The sequence below is a fragment of the Indicator indicator genome, chromosome 27, assembly GCF_027791375.1.
Source record: "Indicator indicator isolate 239-I01 chromosome 27, UM_Iind_1.1, whole genome shotgun sequence".
Lineage (NCBI taxonomy): Eukaryota > Metazoa > Chordata > Aves > Piciformes > Indicatoridae > Indicator > Indicator indicator.
Window position 1 is genome coordinate 5,071,344 of NC_072036.1, and position 18,174 is coordinate 5,089,517.

General features: G+C 41.1%; 1 protein-coding gene across 1 annotated transcript in view; it reads right to left on the reverse strand.

The window, feature by feature from the left end:
- The window catches only part of NKAIN2 (sodium/potassium transporting ATPase interacting 2), a 514,075-nt gene extending 496,561 nt beyond the window's left edge, over window positions 1–17,514 (reverse strand). The window contains exon 1 of the mRNA XM_054393087.1: window positions 17,461–17,514. Within this exon, the coding sequence (XP_054249062.1) occupies window positions 17,461–17,514 (54 nt within the window). The remainder of the gene's footprint in view (window positions 1–17,460) is intronic.
- Window positions 17,515–18,174: the final 660 nt, after the last annotated feature.

An 18,174-nucleotide genomic window follows, 5' to 3' on the forward strand; every position in this document is an offset into this window, starting at 1 on the left:
GACTCCAGCACAGCTTGTAAGTGAGGATCCTAACCCCACACAGGGTGTGACAGGAACCTAAACCCAGACAGGAAGGAGGATTGGACACCTTTCCTACCCTCAGCATGATGCCAGGAGTACTTCTGCCTGGCCTGCTCACTGCAGAGAAACCAGGCAATTAGCCTATGTTGGCACCTAAGGCAAGTCCTTGGAATTCATTTATACAGTTTTTACTGTATTGACTATTTCTCATCTTACCAAGTAGCTAAAGCAGCAAAAGTGTGTAGTCCTCAACCCTGACTAGCAGCTACAGTAAGATGGACAAGTAAGTACAGAAGAGAAAACTAAGGGAAAAATAATTTAGCCTAAACATATCAAAATTATATCAGTAAATCTTCAGGGGAATTAAGTAAACACTTACATTTTGAACAGGTATTTGTGTGTGTGTGTGTGTGTGTGGCAATTGATAAACTCCAGGAAACAACCAGAAGTTTTTAAAGCAGTACTGAAATCAAGTTAGTAAAAAGCAAAGTTAAAATCCCACATTTGCAAGAATTAACCCCCCCCTACAAAATCAAAGTAACACAAATTTTTATACATTCAGCAACTACAAAGCATGTACTGCTTGCCAAAAAAAATGAAAAGAAAAAAGGAAAAGGAAAATGATTTGATGGCTTTGTGAGGTAAGTGAGGGAAAAAGCAGAAAAGAACAGGTTTCAGAAGAAGGAGAAACCTGAAAAGTACCACCTAGTCTTAGCCAAAAGATCTCTCGCCGTGGGTAGTCTTTAAAATACTCCAGCTGCCAAATTGTACTGCATGCTTTCCCTTATCATGTGTCTTATTAGTGTGGGTTTACTTTTGCTTTAAAAAAAATCAACGTTTATACAACGTATGAATAAAAGTTCATCTGACTGACATTACGCAGAGCCCTCAATTTATGTCCGTTTCTTTATCATCAAAATCTGAGCCAAAGCTTGAATTTTAGGTGGCTTTCTAAATCTATTTAATCTAAAATGCAGACTATTTTATCACTTTTCTATTCTAAGCATATTTGTAAGGTTTTTTAACACAATGAAGTTCAAGTCTGTGTGCTTGCTGCTAGAGCACATAAGCTAAAAGTATGGGGTATCTCCAACCACACCACTGAAACTGCTCAGCTGCTTTCTCTCTTAGCCAGCACTAGGTGACTGGAATGAACATAAATTCAGGGTATTCCTCCACCAAAGCAAACATTAGTTGTGATGGTTATCACTACAGGTTACTGGCATGACAATGATATCTCTGTGTGCATGTGACAGTTTGTCCATCCCTGTTGTCTCCACAGACCTCTCCATTCCCCAGGGTGCTGCCTTAATACCTCTAAAGAGTGGCCAGAACCAATGAGATCCCTGGTCAGCAAGATCCATCAGTATCCCTCTGTATTCCATTTTGGAGTTTATACCAGCTTTGAAGAGGAGTTGTGCATTTCTGTGTTCCCAGCAGGGCCCTGGGTCTTGTTATCTCCATTCATTAGCCAAGTTACTTTTACTTTTCTTCCTTTTTCTCCCAAATTAGCAGCCTACTATTGATAATAATACTAGAAAGTGGCAGAATAAATGACCTTACCCATTTAACTCAATGACATAAATATAAAACATTTATCATTTCCTCTGCCTGTAGGTCTCCTAAAGACAAATTCACCTGTGACACATGCAGCAAGATAAATTCTTATCTCTTTCTAATATGCTTCCATTAGTATCAGATTTATCATCCATTCTCCTCAAGTCTTGAGTACCACCCATGCAGCGTAGGAGAAGATGACTTTATTCGATTCAACAGGATTCTATTTTAAAAACTCACAGCACACACATTCAGAGCTATGACTTCATTCAGGCATATTTGCTTAAGCTGCTGTCTCCTTTGTTGCAACACTGAGCTGAAAATGGATATGTAATCCATTGCTTATAGGTACCCTTCATTCCATGTATCATGTAAGACTCTGCCTGAGCCTAAGCTACATCTACTAATCTTTTGCCCAAGAAGCCCAGTTTTCCAGCTCCAGCTGTAGAGATATGTGAGCTTTTGTTTGCAAGTCCCCAGTTCTATGATATATTGAGTGCCATCATGTATGCACCGCAGTACTACTGCAGCATCTGACACATCACTGCTTTAACTAAGAATTTGATGTCAAATATGACATCTTTACACATCACTGAGACATAGTCATTTTTCCTCTTAGATAAACACAGATATATTTCTTGTATATATGTACATAGATCAAATAAATGTTTCAAACTGGCACGCTTCCTTCAACCTCTTTATCCCACCTGAATCACATATCCCCGGAAAAAAAAAAAAAAAAACCTGCTTATTTCAACCTTTTGCATTTCAGAGCAGTATGAAGAGAGGTTGGTCTAGGGAAAAGACATCCCTCTGAAATTAAGCCCCTAAAATTCAAGATCAGTCTCGTTTGTGATGTATTTTCTTTCCTTTTTTTCCCCTTCATCTCTCCTCCCCATTTGTTCAGCTCCACGTCTCGTGGTAGTTCTGTTACTACGTCAGAGATCAGTTCTTTCCTTCCTAGCTGCCATTCTTGAACACACTAAGCCCTACTGTCATTCCATCCACTTACTGTCAATGGACTATCTTTCACTAAAGATGAATTTCCTCAAGCTGTGCAGTATTTTGAGAGAGCCTCTCTGCCTCTTTTTCTCCCATTTTCCTGCAGCAAAACTGATATTCCCTCCCAATTTTTAACCACAGTTATCTATGGGAATAAAGATGATAATCCAGTGAAATGGAGGTAGATTTGGTTGGCTAGAGATTGCCTTGTCACCAAAGAGTGACCCAAACAGGTCACTGACTAACTGCAACCAAGGGGGGTCAGGAAGCCTCAATGACATATAAGAAGAACAAGAAAAAGTGATCCCATTCAGAAATGTTTCGTGTTTATTAGTAGCTATATATCAGGCAATTCTTGTTGCTTATATTGGTTATTTTATAGCTCTACAAGCAACATTCCTCCTAGCAGCAGCAGAAGGCAAGCTGAAACAACAAACATCACTAAGCAGTAGCTCTATCTACCTTTTCTTACTACCAAGACATTCCAAGGAAGTAATGCAAGTAGGATCCAAGTAGTGAAATTGTAGCAACAGTGATTAAAAGAGAGTATGGAAAAAACCTGTTCTCACAGGCTCCATTAGCTCTGGAAAAGCAGGGATTCAGTCAGCATCATGAGGGTAAACAGTTGTTAGAAAGACTGATTTTATTAAAACTATTGTACACTTTCTTATTTACAGTTATATCCATTCTATTACATGAGCAATCATGAAGAAATAGCCTCTTTTTTTGTTTAATTGTTTGTTTTCTGGATGTGTTATGCATGTCATATGGAAATGTCATCGTTTCCCCTGCAAAGGCATCTTGCCTTCTCCAGCTCCTCTGTCAGCATGCCACCCAGCTGGTGCAGGTAAATCATGGGCTACCTAACAAGGAGAGCTTGCCCGTGCTACAGCTGATTACAAAAGTGAAGGCTTTGAAAGCAAATACAGGGAAAGAGAAAGGGAAAGAGAAAGGAAAAGGGAAGAGAAAGGGAAAAGAAAAGGGAAGAGGAAGGGAAAAGGAGAAAGAGGAAAGAAGAAGGGAAGGAAAAATTTTAAAAAAAGAAGAAAGGATTAAAAAAAAAGGAAAAAGTTTTGTCCATATTTTAATCTGCTCTACACTTAGCACAAAGTATACACCAGATACATATGGGGTCAGAAAAAGCATATTCGCTGTAATCTAGACACCTTAAATTAGGACCCAGTGCTCTATCTCAGATTGGTAGAAATACTGTTTTTCACCAGAGCATGATTTAGATTTTTCCCTTAAGTGAAGTGTGCTTAAATGCTAACAAAGATCCTCCCACCTAGAGACACCTACCTGCCCCTATCATCTCGACAGGCAGATTAGGTGCTGAGCTATCTGGTGGGAATTCCTCTCAGGTACTTGTATGGATGGGAAAGAATGGCAGCAAATAGAGAAAGAGGTACAGACAGTGACACAGATCTCAAATAACACACACCAGAAATAGCACTGTATTACTTCTGCAATCACAGAGAGACTAAAGTAAACACAAGAAGAAAGGAGTTATGAAAGAAAATAACTGTATGATATTTTCAAATACAAGTACTCTGGTTAGAAGAACTTCATAGACACACACCTGCCCTAAATGCCTATGGAAAGTGTTTTCCCTTTCCTAGGTCAACTTCCTTATGGTAGTACCTCTCCAGTAAAAGGACTGTGGTATAAAATATGCTTCTTCATGAAATTCATGGGCTAATAATATCCAAGTAAGTATTTTCTTACATTGTAGGAACACTAAATGAAAGATTGAATTTTCTACTCCATTTTTAATCAAAAATCATGATGGTCTAACATTCCTGAAACATTAATGTGGAGTCAAAGTACGGAACAAAAAATCCAGGTGAAGCAATGCAATGAAGTGAAAATCAGAAATATTTATGTACATTTGTAAAACTACTTTTCAGCTCACCATCAGCTCCTGCTGGGACAATTATTGATCAACACTCTGTCAAGTATAACCTAATTCTAGAGATTTATTTTCTTTGTCTCTCACCTTAACCTAAGACCTGCTCAATTTCAATTGAAGTAAATAAATCATCCTTACTTTTTGACCTTTAGGAAAATATTCACTAAGTACATTTTATCTCTATTGAATTTGATGTTCTAAAGGGATTCTGGTGGCTGCATTAGCACACTGACCTTATACAAGCTCTGGGATGGCTGGGATGTAGAGCATATTTTCAGTAGAGCTCCATACTTACCCCCCATCACACACTGATCATTTGGGTCTAGGTTGAACCTTACATAAGAGGCAGCACAAAGCTGTGCTGCTCTAGGAGAGATCTGCACAATTAGGAAAACAGAATTGGCAGGGACCACATCATTCATCAAGACAAGCTCCTCACAAATGCAAGCTGACATTTTACATGGAAATGCTCCTGGAAGATTACCCAGCCCTTCCCCTCAGCAATCATGCCTCAGTACACTCCCCTTGACAAAATTCACATCTTCAAAATAAATGGGATAAAAGCTTTAACATGCAATGCTCCACTGAAGAAGACCAGAGTGCCAGGTTCGGGTCTCTGCATGAGAACAAACTTTCTCCCTCCACCTTCCTGCCGATTATGTGAGTGAGAAATTGATGCAATTCACATTGAAATCCTTTACTCATAGAAGCATAGAATTGCTAAGGCTAGAAAAGACCTCTAAGATCATCAAGTCCAACCGTCAACACACCATGGCCACTAAACCATGTCCCAAAGTGTCATGTCTACATGTTTTTTTTTTTAACACCTCCAGGGATGCTGACTCTACCATTTCCCTGGGCAGCCTGCTTGACCAATAATAATTCTGCCAGAACGTGTCCAACTCAGTGGCCATTGCTGGGCTGGGGTATGAATGGTGCCAGAGTGGCTCAGCTCCCCAGATGCCACTATTCACACCTTACATGGAGGACATTGAGTATGCACTGATCAGCCTTCCCCAACCAACACAGGGAGACATCTGTGACAGCAGACAAAATCTTGTTCCAAATGTGCAGGTGGGCCTGAGGTACAGAGTTTAAAATGAAGCTCTCCTGAAATCTGGAGAGGTTAAAATACAAGGTTTGCATCTCCCATATATTCCAGTTATGACAGACATACCTTCCAAACCACCTCAGAGGGCTGTTTTAAAGTGCTCTTCTGGCACTTGGTGGTATCACCAGTTTTCACTTTTTACAGAGATTTAACATCTCTTTTATTTTAAAATATTTTAAAACTTCTGATTAATTTTTTAAAAATCTTTTTTAGTTTACCACTGACTCCATCTGTGGGGGCAAATGAATGTCCTCACCTTCCTGAGCCACCTTTTTTGAATGTGTTCATACTTGGCACCAAACATCAGAGCAGCTAAGATGTTCAGTGTGGTCATCCTCCAGAGACCTCAAACTGAAAGGTGACAGGGATCTTATTAAAAACATACTAGCAGTGTGCCAAAAGCCAGCTATTTTTAAATGGTATAATCATAAAATGAAATGTCAAGTATTAACTGTTCAATCCATTCATCACCACAGCTTTGTAGAACTGACTTGTCTTAAATTAGTAAGGAAACTACCTGGAAGAGATGCTGCAGTTTTAATAATAGTTTTCACCTTCCAAAAAAGTCAGGGCTTGTGGTCACCTGGAAATCCAATTAGTCATCCCAAATACTGCAGAACTTCTGTTTGACTTAAATGTTGAAAAGCAAACAAAAAACAATAACAAGAAGGGAAACTTACATGAACACAGAGAGTCCCTAAGCCAGTCTGAGCTGCCCACCATGCAGGTGCTTAAGGATCTACACACACCCAACTCATTCCAATAGCTAAAATGCCAAGAGGTGGCTCTTGAGAATATATTCTTGGGTTTGGCATGGCCAATGAACCTTGCTGTTCACTGGAAATGTTTTTGTCCAGCTGAGTTTATATTAGCTCTTAACAGTGTCATGATGGCACTGTGCCACTCCTGTATTCTCCTTTGTTCCAAATTAGTTCAGTTCTCAGCAGAAGTGACAGCAGCTGAAGCATCATTACAGCATCTGGGGAACTTTGGAGAAATCTGCCAGTCACCTCCTTTTTTAAATGCTCCTCGGAGATTCTGAGGAGTTACCATAAAACACTTACAACTTGGCAATATCCTCTGCACGCCAACCTTCCTTGAGGCTGCTCTAGGTTGACAGGGACCTGAGCGTCTCTCTGGCCTTCCAGTGAAGGTCCTCAGCATGATCAAAGAGACTCAGATGTTACACATTCAGACAGTGCCTCTCTTACTCACCTGTTACAAGGGCCAAGTAATAATTGCTGAAAGTTCAAAGCCTCCTTACAGGCACTGCACTCTGAACCAGCATGGGAATAGCCCCAGATTCAACACTGCTTCATTCCTGGTTTTACACCTGCATTAATTAACTGCAGCCATGAGATCTCCAGCATCCCCCGTTGGTACAGTGCAGGGGAGGGCTACACTCATCACTTCTGTTATTGTCAGTGGTAGTTATGTGTATATATGTGCTGGGCAGAGAGAAGCAGCTGTCCTCTAATAAGACACTAGTCATGACAAATATAATACTGACATGGGACCCACATAATTGTCACACTGCAAAGCAGGAATGATAGCAAATGCCAGGAACCAGAAAAAAACCACCACATTCTAACCCCCCACCTTCTTTTTTTATTCCAGTTTGCAAAGAGCAGCACATTTCTGCAGCAAATAGAGCTTACTAAACCAGCTGCCTTTTGTTATTGTCCTTATGCCTATCTGTGATATTACACAACAGATACCACTTTATCGGTCTCCATAAATAACTTTTATTATGCATCTGAAAAAGCACAGTTTAGCACGACACAGAACAGGCACCACCTCTTCCAGCAGTTGAGGCCAACAACTTTCTTCTGTACCTGCCATTACGACCCTCTCCCTGGGTGACAGAGGAAAAAATAGATTGTACCAGACAGCAGCTCCTCTAAATATTCTGAGAAGCTGCCAGCACCAGAAGCAGACACTGCTAGGTATATTGCTGAATGCTGCATCCAGCTTGTTGTGGTTTTCCCTCTGCTAGTACCAAATTTACTGCCAGCTCCACACTTAGGAAAGCCAGTCTGATAAAATCCAAGGAAATGAGCTCTATTTTCGGGATCCACTGGAGCCCATGTCTTATGTTAACACTACCAGTGCCATCATCTGGCTTGTTACCAGCTGCTGTCACTGCCTGTGACTGCTACTAGTGTCAAGAAAAATAAAAGCTAACTGGCATCAAGAGCATGAGATGGGTATGGCCAAGAACTTAAAAATAAATGAAAAAATAAAAATAAATAAAAGAAAGAAAGAAAAAAAAAAAACCCCCACAACTTTCAAAAACAACCATATTTTCCATTCTTTTTTTTCCCCAGACAAGCCTCTTATTCTTTTGCATTCCTTCAGCTGCTAATGTTTTCCTTTGTTTTACTGCCATTTGCTCTGCCAATTTGAACAGTGATGTAATGGCATATGACTGCCTGATATTCAGTGGTACTCACAGCACCTTTGTCACTGGTGGCTCAAGTGCACAATGAACAGTATCTTGAGTTTAATGCATTTGTGGCTTTGTGAAGGCAGCAATGACACACAACAGGCTTTTTTCTCCTTTTGTTTCTGTGCTCTGTAATAGAACAGCCTGCCACAGAGACTGGGACCAGAGGATAATGAAAAATGCTGGGCCATTGTTGGCCATAGCAAAAATTTGCAAACTTCACATTTTGTTTAATTATTGAAGAATGGCTTTTCAGAGATCCACTCATTGTTCTAAAGAGACATCGTAGCATCTATCTTCCTTTCCTCACAAAAGCTTTTTATCTTCAAACAAGAAGAATATACTTGTTGAGGGCCAATTAGTAGTCTGTCTATAAAGAAGTTTAAAGGAATTCTTAATTAGCAAATTGACCCATGGTGTGAGTCACCTGGAAAGGAATTACATCACTTCCTAAGACAATTAAGCTTTCTTACACAAATATGAGTCGGTACCTTAGATTTGAGACTCCCTATCTCTTAATACTGTCTTGTCCTTGTAGATCAATCTCATTCACTACTATGGGATCACTCAGAAAATATTATCCAAGGTTAACAGGGACAGTCCTCTGACCCTTGCTGTGGGCCTCTGACACAACTTCCATTCATCCAGAAGAAACGCAATGCATCACTCTTGTATATTTTGCCTGAATTCTCCTGTCTGTCCTCTCTCCTTTAGTACAAAAATACTACCAAAGTTCAGGTGGTTTAATTATTGAATTAAGTAAATAAAGGTGCATGCAGAAGAGAGGCTGGGCTTTTGTTCCCAGCTGGACAGCCACGCAAAGATCCCCATATAGTCAATGGAAAGAGGCAGCCACCTCCAGAAGGTGGTCCTGAGCCTATGCTTAAATGAGATAGCATACACCTCTCCCACCACCTACAAATGGTGCTGCATTTTTGCCTTCTGAAAGGTGGCATGACATATAAACATGACAGGCACCACCATGCCCACATGCCTCTCAGAAATAACAGGATTAACCCCATGTGCTGCCTTCTGCACAAAACTCTGCTAATGAGAACTACTTCATAGGAAAAGAAGGGTGAGGAACCAGACCTCAATTTGTTGTGGTATGAATACAGGATACAATAAATGCTTCCTATTCCCATTCATACAACTGGTAACTTGCCAGTTACTTGTAACTGCTGACTTGTCACTTGAGTTACAACCTAACACCTTAGCTGAGAAAAAAAAAAAAAAAAGATCAGAAAATAAAGCCCAAACTCTGATGTTAGAAAGCTATTACTTGAAGCAGCAGAGGAAAATCTGAGATTCATTTATGTCATATAAATGGCACTTTTACTGATTTTAGCAATCAGTACAACAATCTGTGTTTCTTCTATGCATTACATCCTTACACAGGCAGCAAAGAAGCAAGTCTGTGTGCAAAAGGTAAACCTGAGCCTCAAATGAAAGATGTTTTTCAAGGTATCTGGATATATGTAAACATTTAAGTGGGAATCAGCAGAGCTCTAAACTGATAAACATTTCTCATAAGATATGTATGAATTAAAATCAAGTTTTTATTAAAAATGCATAAGTATAATCTGTGGTGAGTAGAACTATTAGCTATGCATGTTTACTTTTCAGTGAAGACAGAAATCAGTAGTTTTTCTTCTAAATGTCATTTCTGTCAGGGGGTTATGGAATGAGAAAATGCTGCATCAATTGTCAGTTGCCATCCAGCTGGTACATATACATCTGGGGAAAGGGGATAAAATAACAAACTGTGAAATGTTTATTTGCCACAGGGGCAATAAAATGTCATTTCAACTATTGTGTCCATTCTACTTTACAAGTCAGAGAGCACTCAACAGCAGCTCTATTTCACTCACCATAATATGAAAACATATAAAGATTAATCTGGATGACAATAAACTATTTGATGCTTTAAAGTTACTGTTTTCAACATACTCTTTATGATCACACTATTTACAGTGGTCCCTGTCTTGTTCACTCCTGTTGGAAGCTACAGAAAATCACCTGAAAGTCGAAGTGAGCATAAATTAGTTTTATCCATTTGATTTCAGCTTTTTTTTTCTTTTCTTTTTTTTTTGGGGGGGGGCTAGAAAGAGATCTTAAGGGACATGTGCACAGAAACTGACATTGCTTTGGTGAAATCAGGATCCTTAGTTTCCTTCTGCAGTCAAGAAAGAGACAAATACCTTTCCAAAATAGCGTTTATTAGTCTGTAGATCAGAATCATCCTTAAAATCCAAAAGTGCCTCAGAAAATGACTACTGAAAATGCAAGAAGAAGAAAAAGTAAGTAACAAGTACTGTAGATGGCAAAACAGCATGCAATGGGTCTGTGATTTCTTCTCTCCTTTCCTCTCCCAAAAAGTTTATTTACGAGAACTGCTTTACTTAAGACATCTCTAAAAGCCAGTTTAGGGCAAAAAACAACCTTAGGCACTCTGACCTGCCCCCTGGAGCAGTCCCTCTTCCAGCCACAGTGGGGCCTAGAGATTCAGTCTATTCCAGTGTGGTCAAACCACCAATAGCCTTAACCCTACCCAAATATGAAAGCACTCATTATTGGTTTTCTCTGTTAAATGTCACTTAAATTCAGAACCATAACTTTCAGCATTGTACACTTGGAATAATCTCTAGACCTCAGTGGAACCGTGGGACCAAAAAGGCAGTTTGTCCTGTATGGGGATAACCAGGCACTGACATCAGTCTCCAGAGCAAACACTGGCTGAGTATCACTAGTCCCTAAGTCCAGGGAAGGTTCTCAGAGCTTTATGCTAATTGAAACTAGATGTCGAGCCCCTTGTCATCACATGCACCAGGACATCAAGAAGACCTCAAATAGATTCCTTCCCAGAGCAAGTCACCAAGTACTTGCTAACAAACTTCATCTGCTGCACTTCCATACATTCCCACGGCCTGGGACAGTAAAGTCGCTACCAAATCAAAACATGTTCCTGCTTTCAACCACTCTGCAATGGAGCCTACTCCTTTCTGTTGACTACAGAATCACAGAATAATGAGAGATTTCCCCCCAGTGAATGCAGAGTTTTTAGTGTCTTTTTAAAATGCTTACTTTAGTGCTTTTACTAAAGAAACTGAATATGGAAAGAGGAAAAAAAAAAACAAAACAAAAGAAACAAAAAACTACCCTACCCTGCTGCTCATCATTCAAGCTGCTAGCTCAGATCTCTGTCAATGTGAAATTAATTCCTACTGGCAAAGATTTGCCTCATGGCTATACAAGAAAAGTAACTTTGCTAGATATTCTAGGTCCCTACATTCAGGTAGTTTATTCAACTCCTCTTAATCTATTTAAACCTTTCCCTCCTACCCATCATCACAGCATCTGAATGCTGAGTCTGCCCACTGAACTCTAAAGAAGTTCAGCTTCAGAAAGCAGTGAATTGAACATGCAGTTCAGCCAGTGCAAAATCCTTTACCCCTGTAACTTAAAACAACGTGCTCTGCTTTTCTTGAAGTGCATGATTGGTTATTCACAATCATTACTCCTTCACACTTCTATGAAAAATAATATTGCCCCATTCACAGTGAACATCAAGCTATGAAAATTAAAATGACATAATGGACTGTTGCCTCTGATATCCATTTTTTTCTTGTATGCACCAGTATTTCTGACATCAAGTTATCAGGGGAAAAAAAAAAAAACACCAACCAGTTTGGTTATGAATCCTTGGGATTTTATCTCAAAGACAGAATAGAAAGAGAGTGTTTATTTTTCTACCAAGGTCTCACTTGAAACTAAAAAAGTTGCTCCATATTTCTCTCATAGCAACAAAACATGTCAGCTCTCTGAATTCGCAATCAACTCCTAGTTTTAGATATTCCCTACAACATCTCAAAACCTACTGTTTCAAACACACACCTGCTGCAAATCTGCTGCTCACAGGACTTCTTTTTCGTTGCAAGTAGGATCACAATGGCTTTGGATATAATAAAACTAAGACTTTCACTTTCCTACCAAAATTCAAGCAAAGTAAGAAGCTTTAAAGTAGGCAGGGACAACAGTTTTTGACATAGTCACAATTTTAAGGACAGTATTTAAGTATTAAACTGCTACTGTCTTTTTAGATTGCTAAATCTACAGATCCACAGGCTTAGAGCAGCAACATCACTTTCCATTCCACATGGAAAGCCCAGATCTTTCATTCCCATTTAGCTAGCAGAAAAATGGAAGAACATGTAGATGTCATCAGAATATTCCATTGCAGACTCCTCTCTCCTAAAGCTGCTATTGAAAACCACTGGCAACAGTGACAATGAAACACAATTAAAACACACAGACAGAAAGAAAAATGCAACTGTCCCCAAAATCCAGCAACTAGAAGTAAACAAAAATTTCACTACTGCTTTCCTACAGCAAAAAAAAAGAATAAGCAAGCTATGGACACTAGTTATGTGGGCTGGTGTGCTGTTGGAAAGTACCCTGATAATATAATCACTGTGTAAGAGCCCATATTAAAACAAAACAAAACAAAAAATGTTCTTTATTACATAAAACTGCACAGTACCCAACCCCTAGGGAGCATCTGGTGTGAATGCCTTTGCTTTTCTCCCAGAGGGACCTCAGCTCTAATCTGGCAAACCTCATTCCCTGAAGGGCCAGAGACAATTCAACCTTCAAACTGTTAAAACATGAGTTTTTCCCCAAGCAAGGATACTCACAGTATTAAATTACTAAACCTTGTAGGTAGATTTGCAATACAGTCTAGAACTTGCCATGAGCACCACTCTTGAAGTGTCTGAGTGAGCATAAGAATGTTTGCTGCTCGTGTTTAAAACAGGCAAATCAAAACTTTACAGGACTGATGACTGAGGCAGCCTTTTCCTTGAAGAGCCAAGCTCTGTTCTCTACATGTAACATGGTTACATGTATTGTTGAGCTCTATAAGCCACGTGAGAACTGGAAAAGAGCAGGATACTCTTCACTTCTCTCAGATTATGTGGGCAATATGGATGATGGGCTTCTCACTCGAGATCAGAAGTCACAGAAGGCACACAGTAGATACTACTTCCCAGTCTTCATGCAATTAATCTCTTGACTTTGAGCGGTAGCTATCACTGATCAAACACGTGTCTTCACGTGCCACAAGGTAAATAAACGTGTTTGTGGATATTGGTATCACAGGTGAACACAGAAATTACCTTGGCTGATGCAGGTTTTGAAATTAAGTATTTGAATTTTCTCTTACTTCGCATTATTCATTTATGGAAAAGCACAGAATGAAGACATTTCCATCAAGCCGCTTGCATTTCAGTCATTCTTTTCATTAGCTGTAAGCAAAGATAAAGGTTGGTCTTACCTAATCAAAAGCAATCAAATCTGGATGTTTTTTGTCATTCTGCTTGGCTAAAATGACACTCTTGGCCACTGGCTTCAGCCAGAACTATGAACAGGTAGAGATCACAAAGAGGTACAACCAAGTTGTGTGTTTGTGTGCTTATGCATGAAAGCATGAGGTGTTAGTGAGGAAAAGGAGACTGCAAACCTCACACATTGATACCTGTGAGAGACATTTTCAGAAGTGATTTTCAGAAACTGGGGAGTTTATGCCCATCAGGCTGAATAGCCCAAAATCACTAACTGAGCCTTGGCATATATGCAGCTTTTGTACAGATACTATGTAGTTTTTAACACTTAGCTGGAATATCTCAACTGCATTACAATTTACTTCCTTAAAATAAAATAAATAAATAAATAAATAAAAAGAAGCAAACCCAAAAACATCCAGGCAACATGTACAGAAAGAACGATGTAACTAAGTTCAGTAAATTTAGATGGAAACAAAGAAGGCAGCACAAAGGCTGAACTATCTGCTATACAATTAGCCTTGGGAGTATGGCAATCTTTCTCTGATGGATAGAAAGAATTAGGTGATGATTTCTGGAGACCTAAAGTTTCCTTATGAAATGTTGTCCTTTCTCACTGCTGCACTTGGGCAGACACCTTCTAAGTTGAAAACACACAATACTTTTTACTGTATTGCCACTGTTCCAGGTTTTCCCAAGCAGCAATAATGACATGTAGAAAGTTTCAAAGTGGTTTCCCTTGAAGCCTTCTAGAAAGTGCAATCATCTTGGCAGTTTCACCTTTGCTGTTCCTGCTATTAAAGAACCTAAGCAACAAGATATTAGTGTTACTGACATAAGCTATTAAGAGAAAAGGAGACACTCAAAAATAAAGAGGTTTAAAGGTGTAACAAAATGCAATAGCAGAGAATACTTCCAATGAAACCAGGATAGTTAACATACAACAAAAATAAGCAAAACTCCTTGTGCCCAGGGTTCTCTTCAGAAGGACAAAGGAAAAGGGAGACCAAAATTAGTATCTTAAAAATAAATAAATAAATTAAAAACAAAAGATATTTTGAGATAATTAGCTTTGCATACAACATCAGCAAAATTAGCTCTTACTTGCTGGTAATTCTTATTGGCTACAAACTCAGAGGAAAATGAGCTGTCAAAGGTTGCTTTCCATAGTACAAATGAGAGCACAAAGAAGAAGGTATATGTATGTTAATAAGTAGGGGAGCAATGATCACCATGCCCTTGAGAGCACAAACATTCCTAGAGCTTTCTGATCATTTGATGGCACAGTATGTTGCCTTGGCTATAAGCATTTAAAATGCATTTATTAAAATAGTTCTGCTTGCTCAAGGTCTCTAAAGTTGCTGCAGGTCTACTCCTGCACCAGTTCTTGAAACAACCTCCTTTATTTTGTCCATTTATGGCACCTCATCATTTATATATGTACAATACACAACAACACCTCTAATGAACTGCAGTACTCCTCAGTATTATTTATTGTACAGTGCCTACAAAGACCAATTAGAGTACCACACCTTTGCTCTGCAGAGATGGAATAAAAATATTTCCATTTAAAATACAAAAAAGGAAGAAACTTTTAGTTTTACAAACTTTTTTTTCCTCAGACAAAATTATATTTTTCTACTTCAAACATGGCCACTTTAAATCTGAAACCCAGGTATCAGTAGTAAATAATCTTCACATTAAAACTTTTTTCTTTTGAAGTACGGTTATCATTGTAGAAATACTTCCCATGACCATCCCCTCAGGCCAGACAACTTCTTCATCCTTTTGTTTTTGATTTGCATCTGCATTAACATGGCTGCTAATTATAGGATGAATCATGACAGCATTTGCTCCTTCAAATAGCCTTTCACTAAAAAGTACTGACAACTGATCAATCACCCATAGGTCTGCTTAGAAGAGTTAAGTCTCCTTGACTTAAAACTCATGACTTGTTCCCACCTGATGGTATAAGGCTCATGAAGGAATAAGGCAAGTGATTTTAATAACATGCATCTTTCTTTTTCTTCTTTCCATTCCCAACTTCTTTTTCTCATGTAAAATACCATTCCTGCTTTGAACCCCTCTAAATGTCATTACATTGGCCAAGAGTGATGCAGAGGTCCGGGTTGCTGCTAGCACATCCTCCTCTCGCTCAGTTAAAACGTTCAGCTTTGCTTCCCGTTTACAAAAACACATTAAAAGTTTTCTTAAGCCATTCCAGAAGACAATATTTGCTGTCTAAAATATATACATACATTTGATCCTGTAGTTTAAAACCACTTCACAGCACTGCTACAATTCTACATTAGGTTACCTGTTTATCCACCTGCTGATACATCCCTACAGGGTGTTTCTGTTGATGTTCTGACTAGGGGTTTTGCACAGATTTTTGTCACCATGAGTTAGCAAATATGTTTTCCTTCACAGACTCTCCAAACAATAACAATTTAACATCTCACTACATTCCATAGTCATCATAACCTCCCAGTTGCTGGATGCATTTATAACTAACTAAATAAATAAACAAATATCTACATGAACCTTTAGTCTCTAAAAGGTACAATTTACACTATTTTGTTTCTCTTTGCAGAAAAAAAAATGAAAAGTATGTCTCTGAAACCTAAACGGATCTGAAGAACTTCAGTGATTAATTTTATGTTTCCAAACTGCTGGAAAAGGTTACATTCCTACCATTCCACTCAAGATTCACTACTTCTAGTCAAGACTCTTTTTTTAGACAGTGTGCATGAATAAATCACATCTGATAAGAGACATCCAGCTACAAAGAATCAGATAACTTAGGTCGAGAACAGCATATACAAATAAAATGTTTTCTAGAACACAAATGAATTAAGGGTTGATTACAACCGATAGAAATACCACAGGCATTTTTAATTTCTGATCTGCTAATGTATCTTCCTTATCCTACATACTGCTTTACTGATTTGGGGTCCCTAAAATCTACTGGTTTGTTGTTTTGTTTTTCTTTTTTCTTTTGTAGTTCTCTTAGTACCTGTCTGCAGGAAAGGAATTGGCAAGAACGCTGGTTGCTATTGATACTGACACTTTCTCAGCAAAACTATTCGGTAAGATGTAGAGGATGGACTACCATGAATTATTGCCTTCCAGCTCTAAGGTTAACTGCTTGACAAAGGTGCCTCCAGCACCTGTTCTGCCAGCACATTAACACTTGGTCTAAAAAAACAAGAATTGGGGCATATTCCATTGCTAGGTCTTTTAGCTGTGTATCACTGCATCCAACTCCATAGGAATTCTATACCTCGAGTAGCCGATTTGGTAAAAATAAAATGCTCTTTGTATACATTACAGGAAGGGACATTTCTTTACTTACTTAACTTCAACCCCACTCAGTTTTAAGGTGCCACAATACAACTGCACAGTGTCTGGCTTGCTAAGCAGGTCTATTTTCACTCAGTTTCTTTGTTATTGTATCTCAGTGCCTACTTTTTAAACTCAGCCTAGTTTGGCTTGTAGCTGAGCTTACAAGTGCCACCACACGTCTCCTCTAAAGGTAAGGATAAATATGTAATAGCTTTAGTTTCGTACAACACAATGAGACAATGATATTATACACTGCCCAGTGAGTCAGAAAGGGGGGAGGAAGGGGAAGGAAGAAGAGACACATCTGCAGAAGAGCTCAGGCATAACAACTTCCAACACACACCTGTATGGCAAACTGGTCCAGCTCTGCATCACCCCTGCCACGGCCGCGTCCCTGCTTTACCCCAGGCAGCAAAACACCGGCCTGCCCAAGCAAACCGGGCACCAACTTGAGACAGGGCTGGGGCAAGCTGTCCGACTTTACCAACTCCGCCGTGCGCCCACCGCGCCCTCCCCGCTAAACTACCTGTAACGCGGCCCCCGTTCCCCACCCTGCCACCTCACACCTGTCCCCACGCTGTCCCACCAGCTCCGCTTCCAAACCCCGAGCGCTGCCCCCCTCTCCCGGCCCCCACCCCCGGGTCTCCCTCTCCGGGCAGCGCAGGAGCCGCCCCGCCGCCCCCTCCCTTTCTCCCTCCCTCCTCCGCGGGCCACCCCCGCCGCCACTCACCAGCTGCGCGCCGCACACCGCCACCAGCGTGCACCGGCCGCTGCAATAGCCCATGGCTCCCGGCACCCCGCGCCGACGTCCCGCTCCGCTCCGCGCCGCGCCCACTCAGGCGGCGGGAGAGCACCGCCCGGCCGCCGCCCGGCTCCCGCCTGCCGGCGCGCCCCAGCCCGGGACCCGCATGGAGGCGCGCCCGCCGCCCGCCCGCCCTAGCCGCAGCACCCGCCGCCTGGGCGGCCGCCGGCCCTCGCGGAGGGCGGCAGCGCCGGGGGGAGGGCGGCGGCAGGTGCCTGCAGGAGCAGCCGCGCTCTGCCGCGCAGCCCCAGAGGCATCTGGGCTTCAAAGTTTGCCCCCTCAACTCCGCTCGCAAACCATCCGGGCTCGCAGCCGTCTGCGGCGGGGGGGAGGCGGGAGGAGGGGAGGAGGGAGGGACGGAGAAGAGAGGCAAGGCAAGGCGAGGCGAGGCAGGCGGCGTTGCTGAGCTCAGTTCACGCTCGGAGAGCGGCTTCTCTCCTGCCCGCGGCACAGCCGCCCCCCCAACCCCGCCTTCTTCCTCCGCCTCCTCTTCCTCCTGGTACAGCTCGGGCAGCCCCAGCAGCGGGAACCCCCCTTGGGCTGGGGGCTCCCGAGTAGAAGGGTGCGGAGGTGCGGGTGGGATGCGACGGGGACGGGTGGCTGCCGCTTTGTCTACGAGGGCGCGGCGCGAGCGGCTCTGCT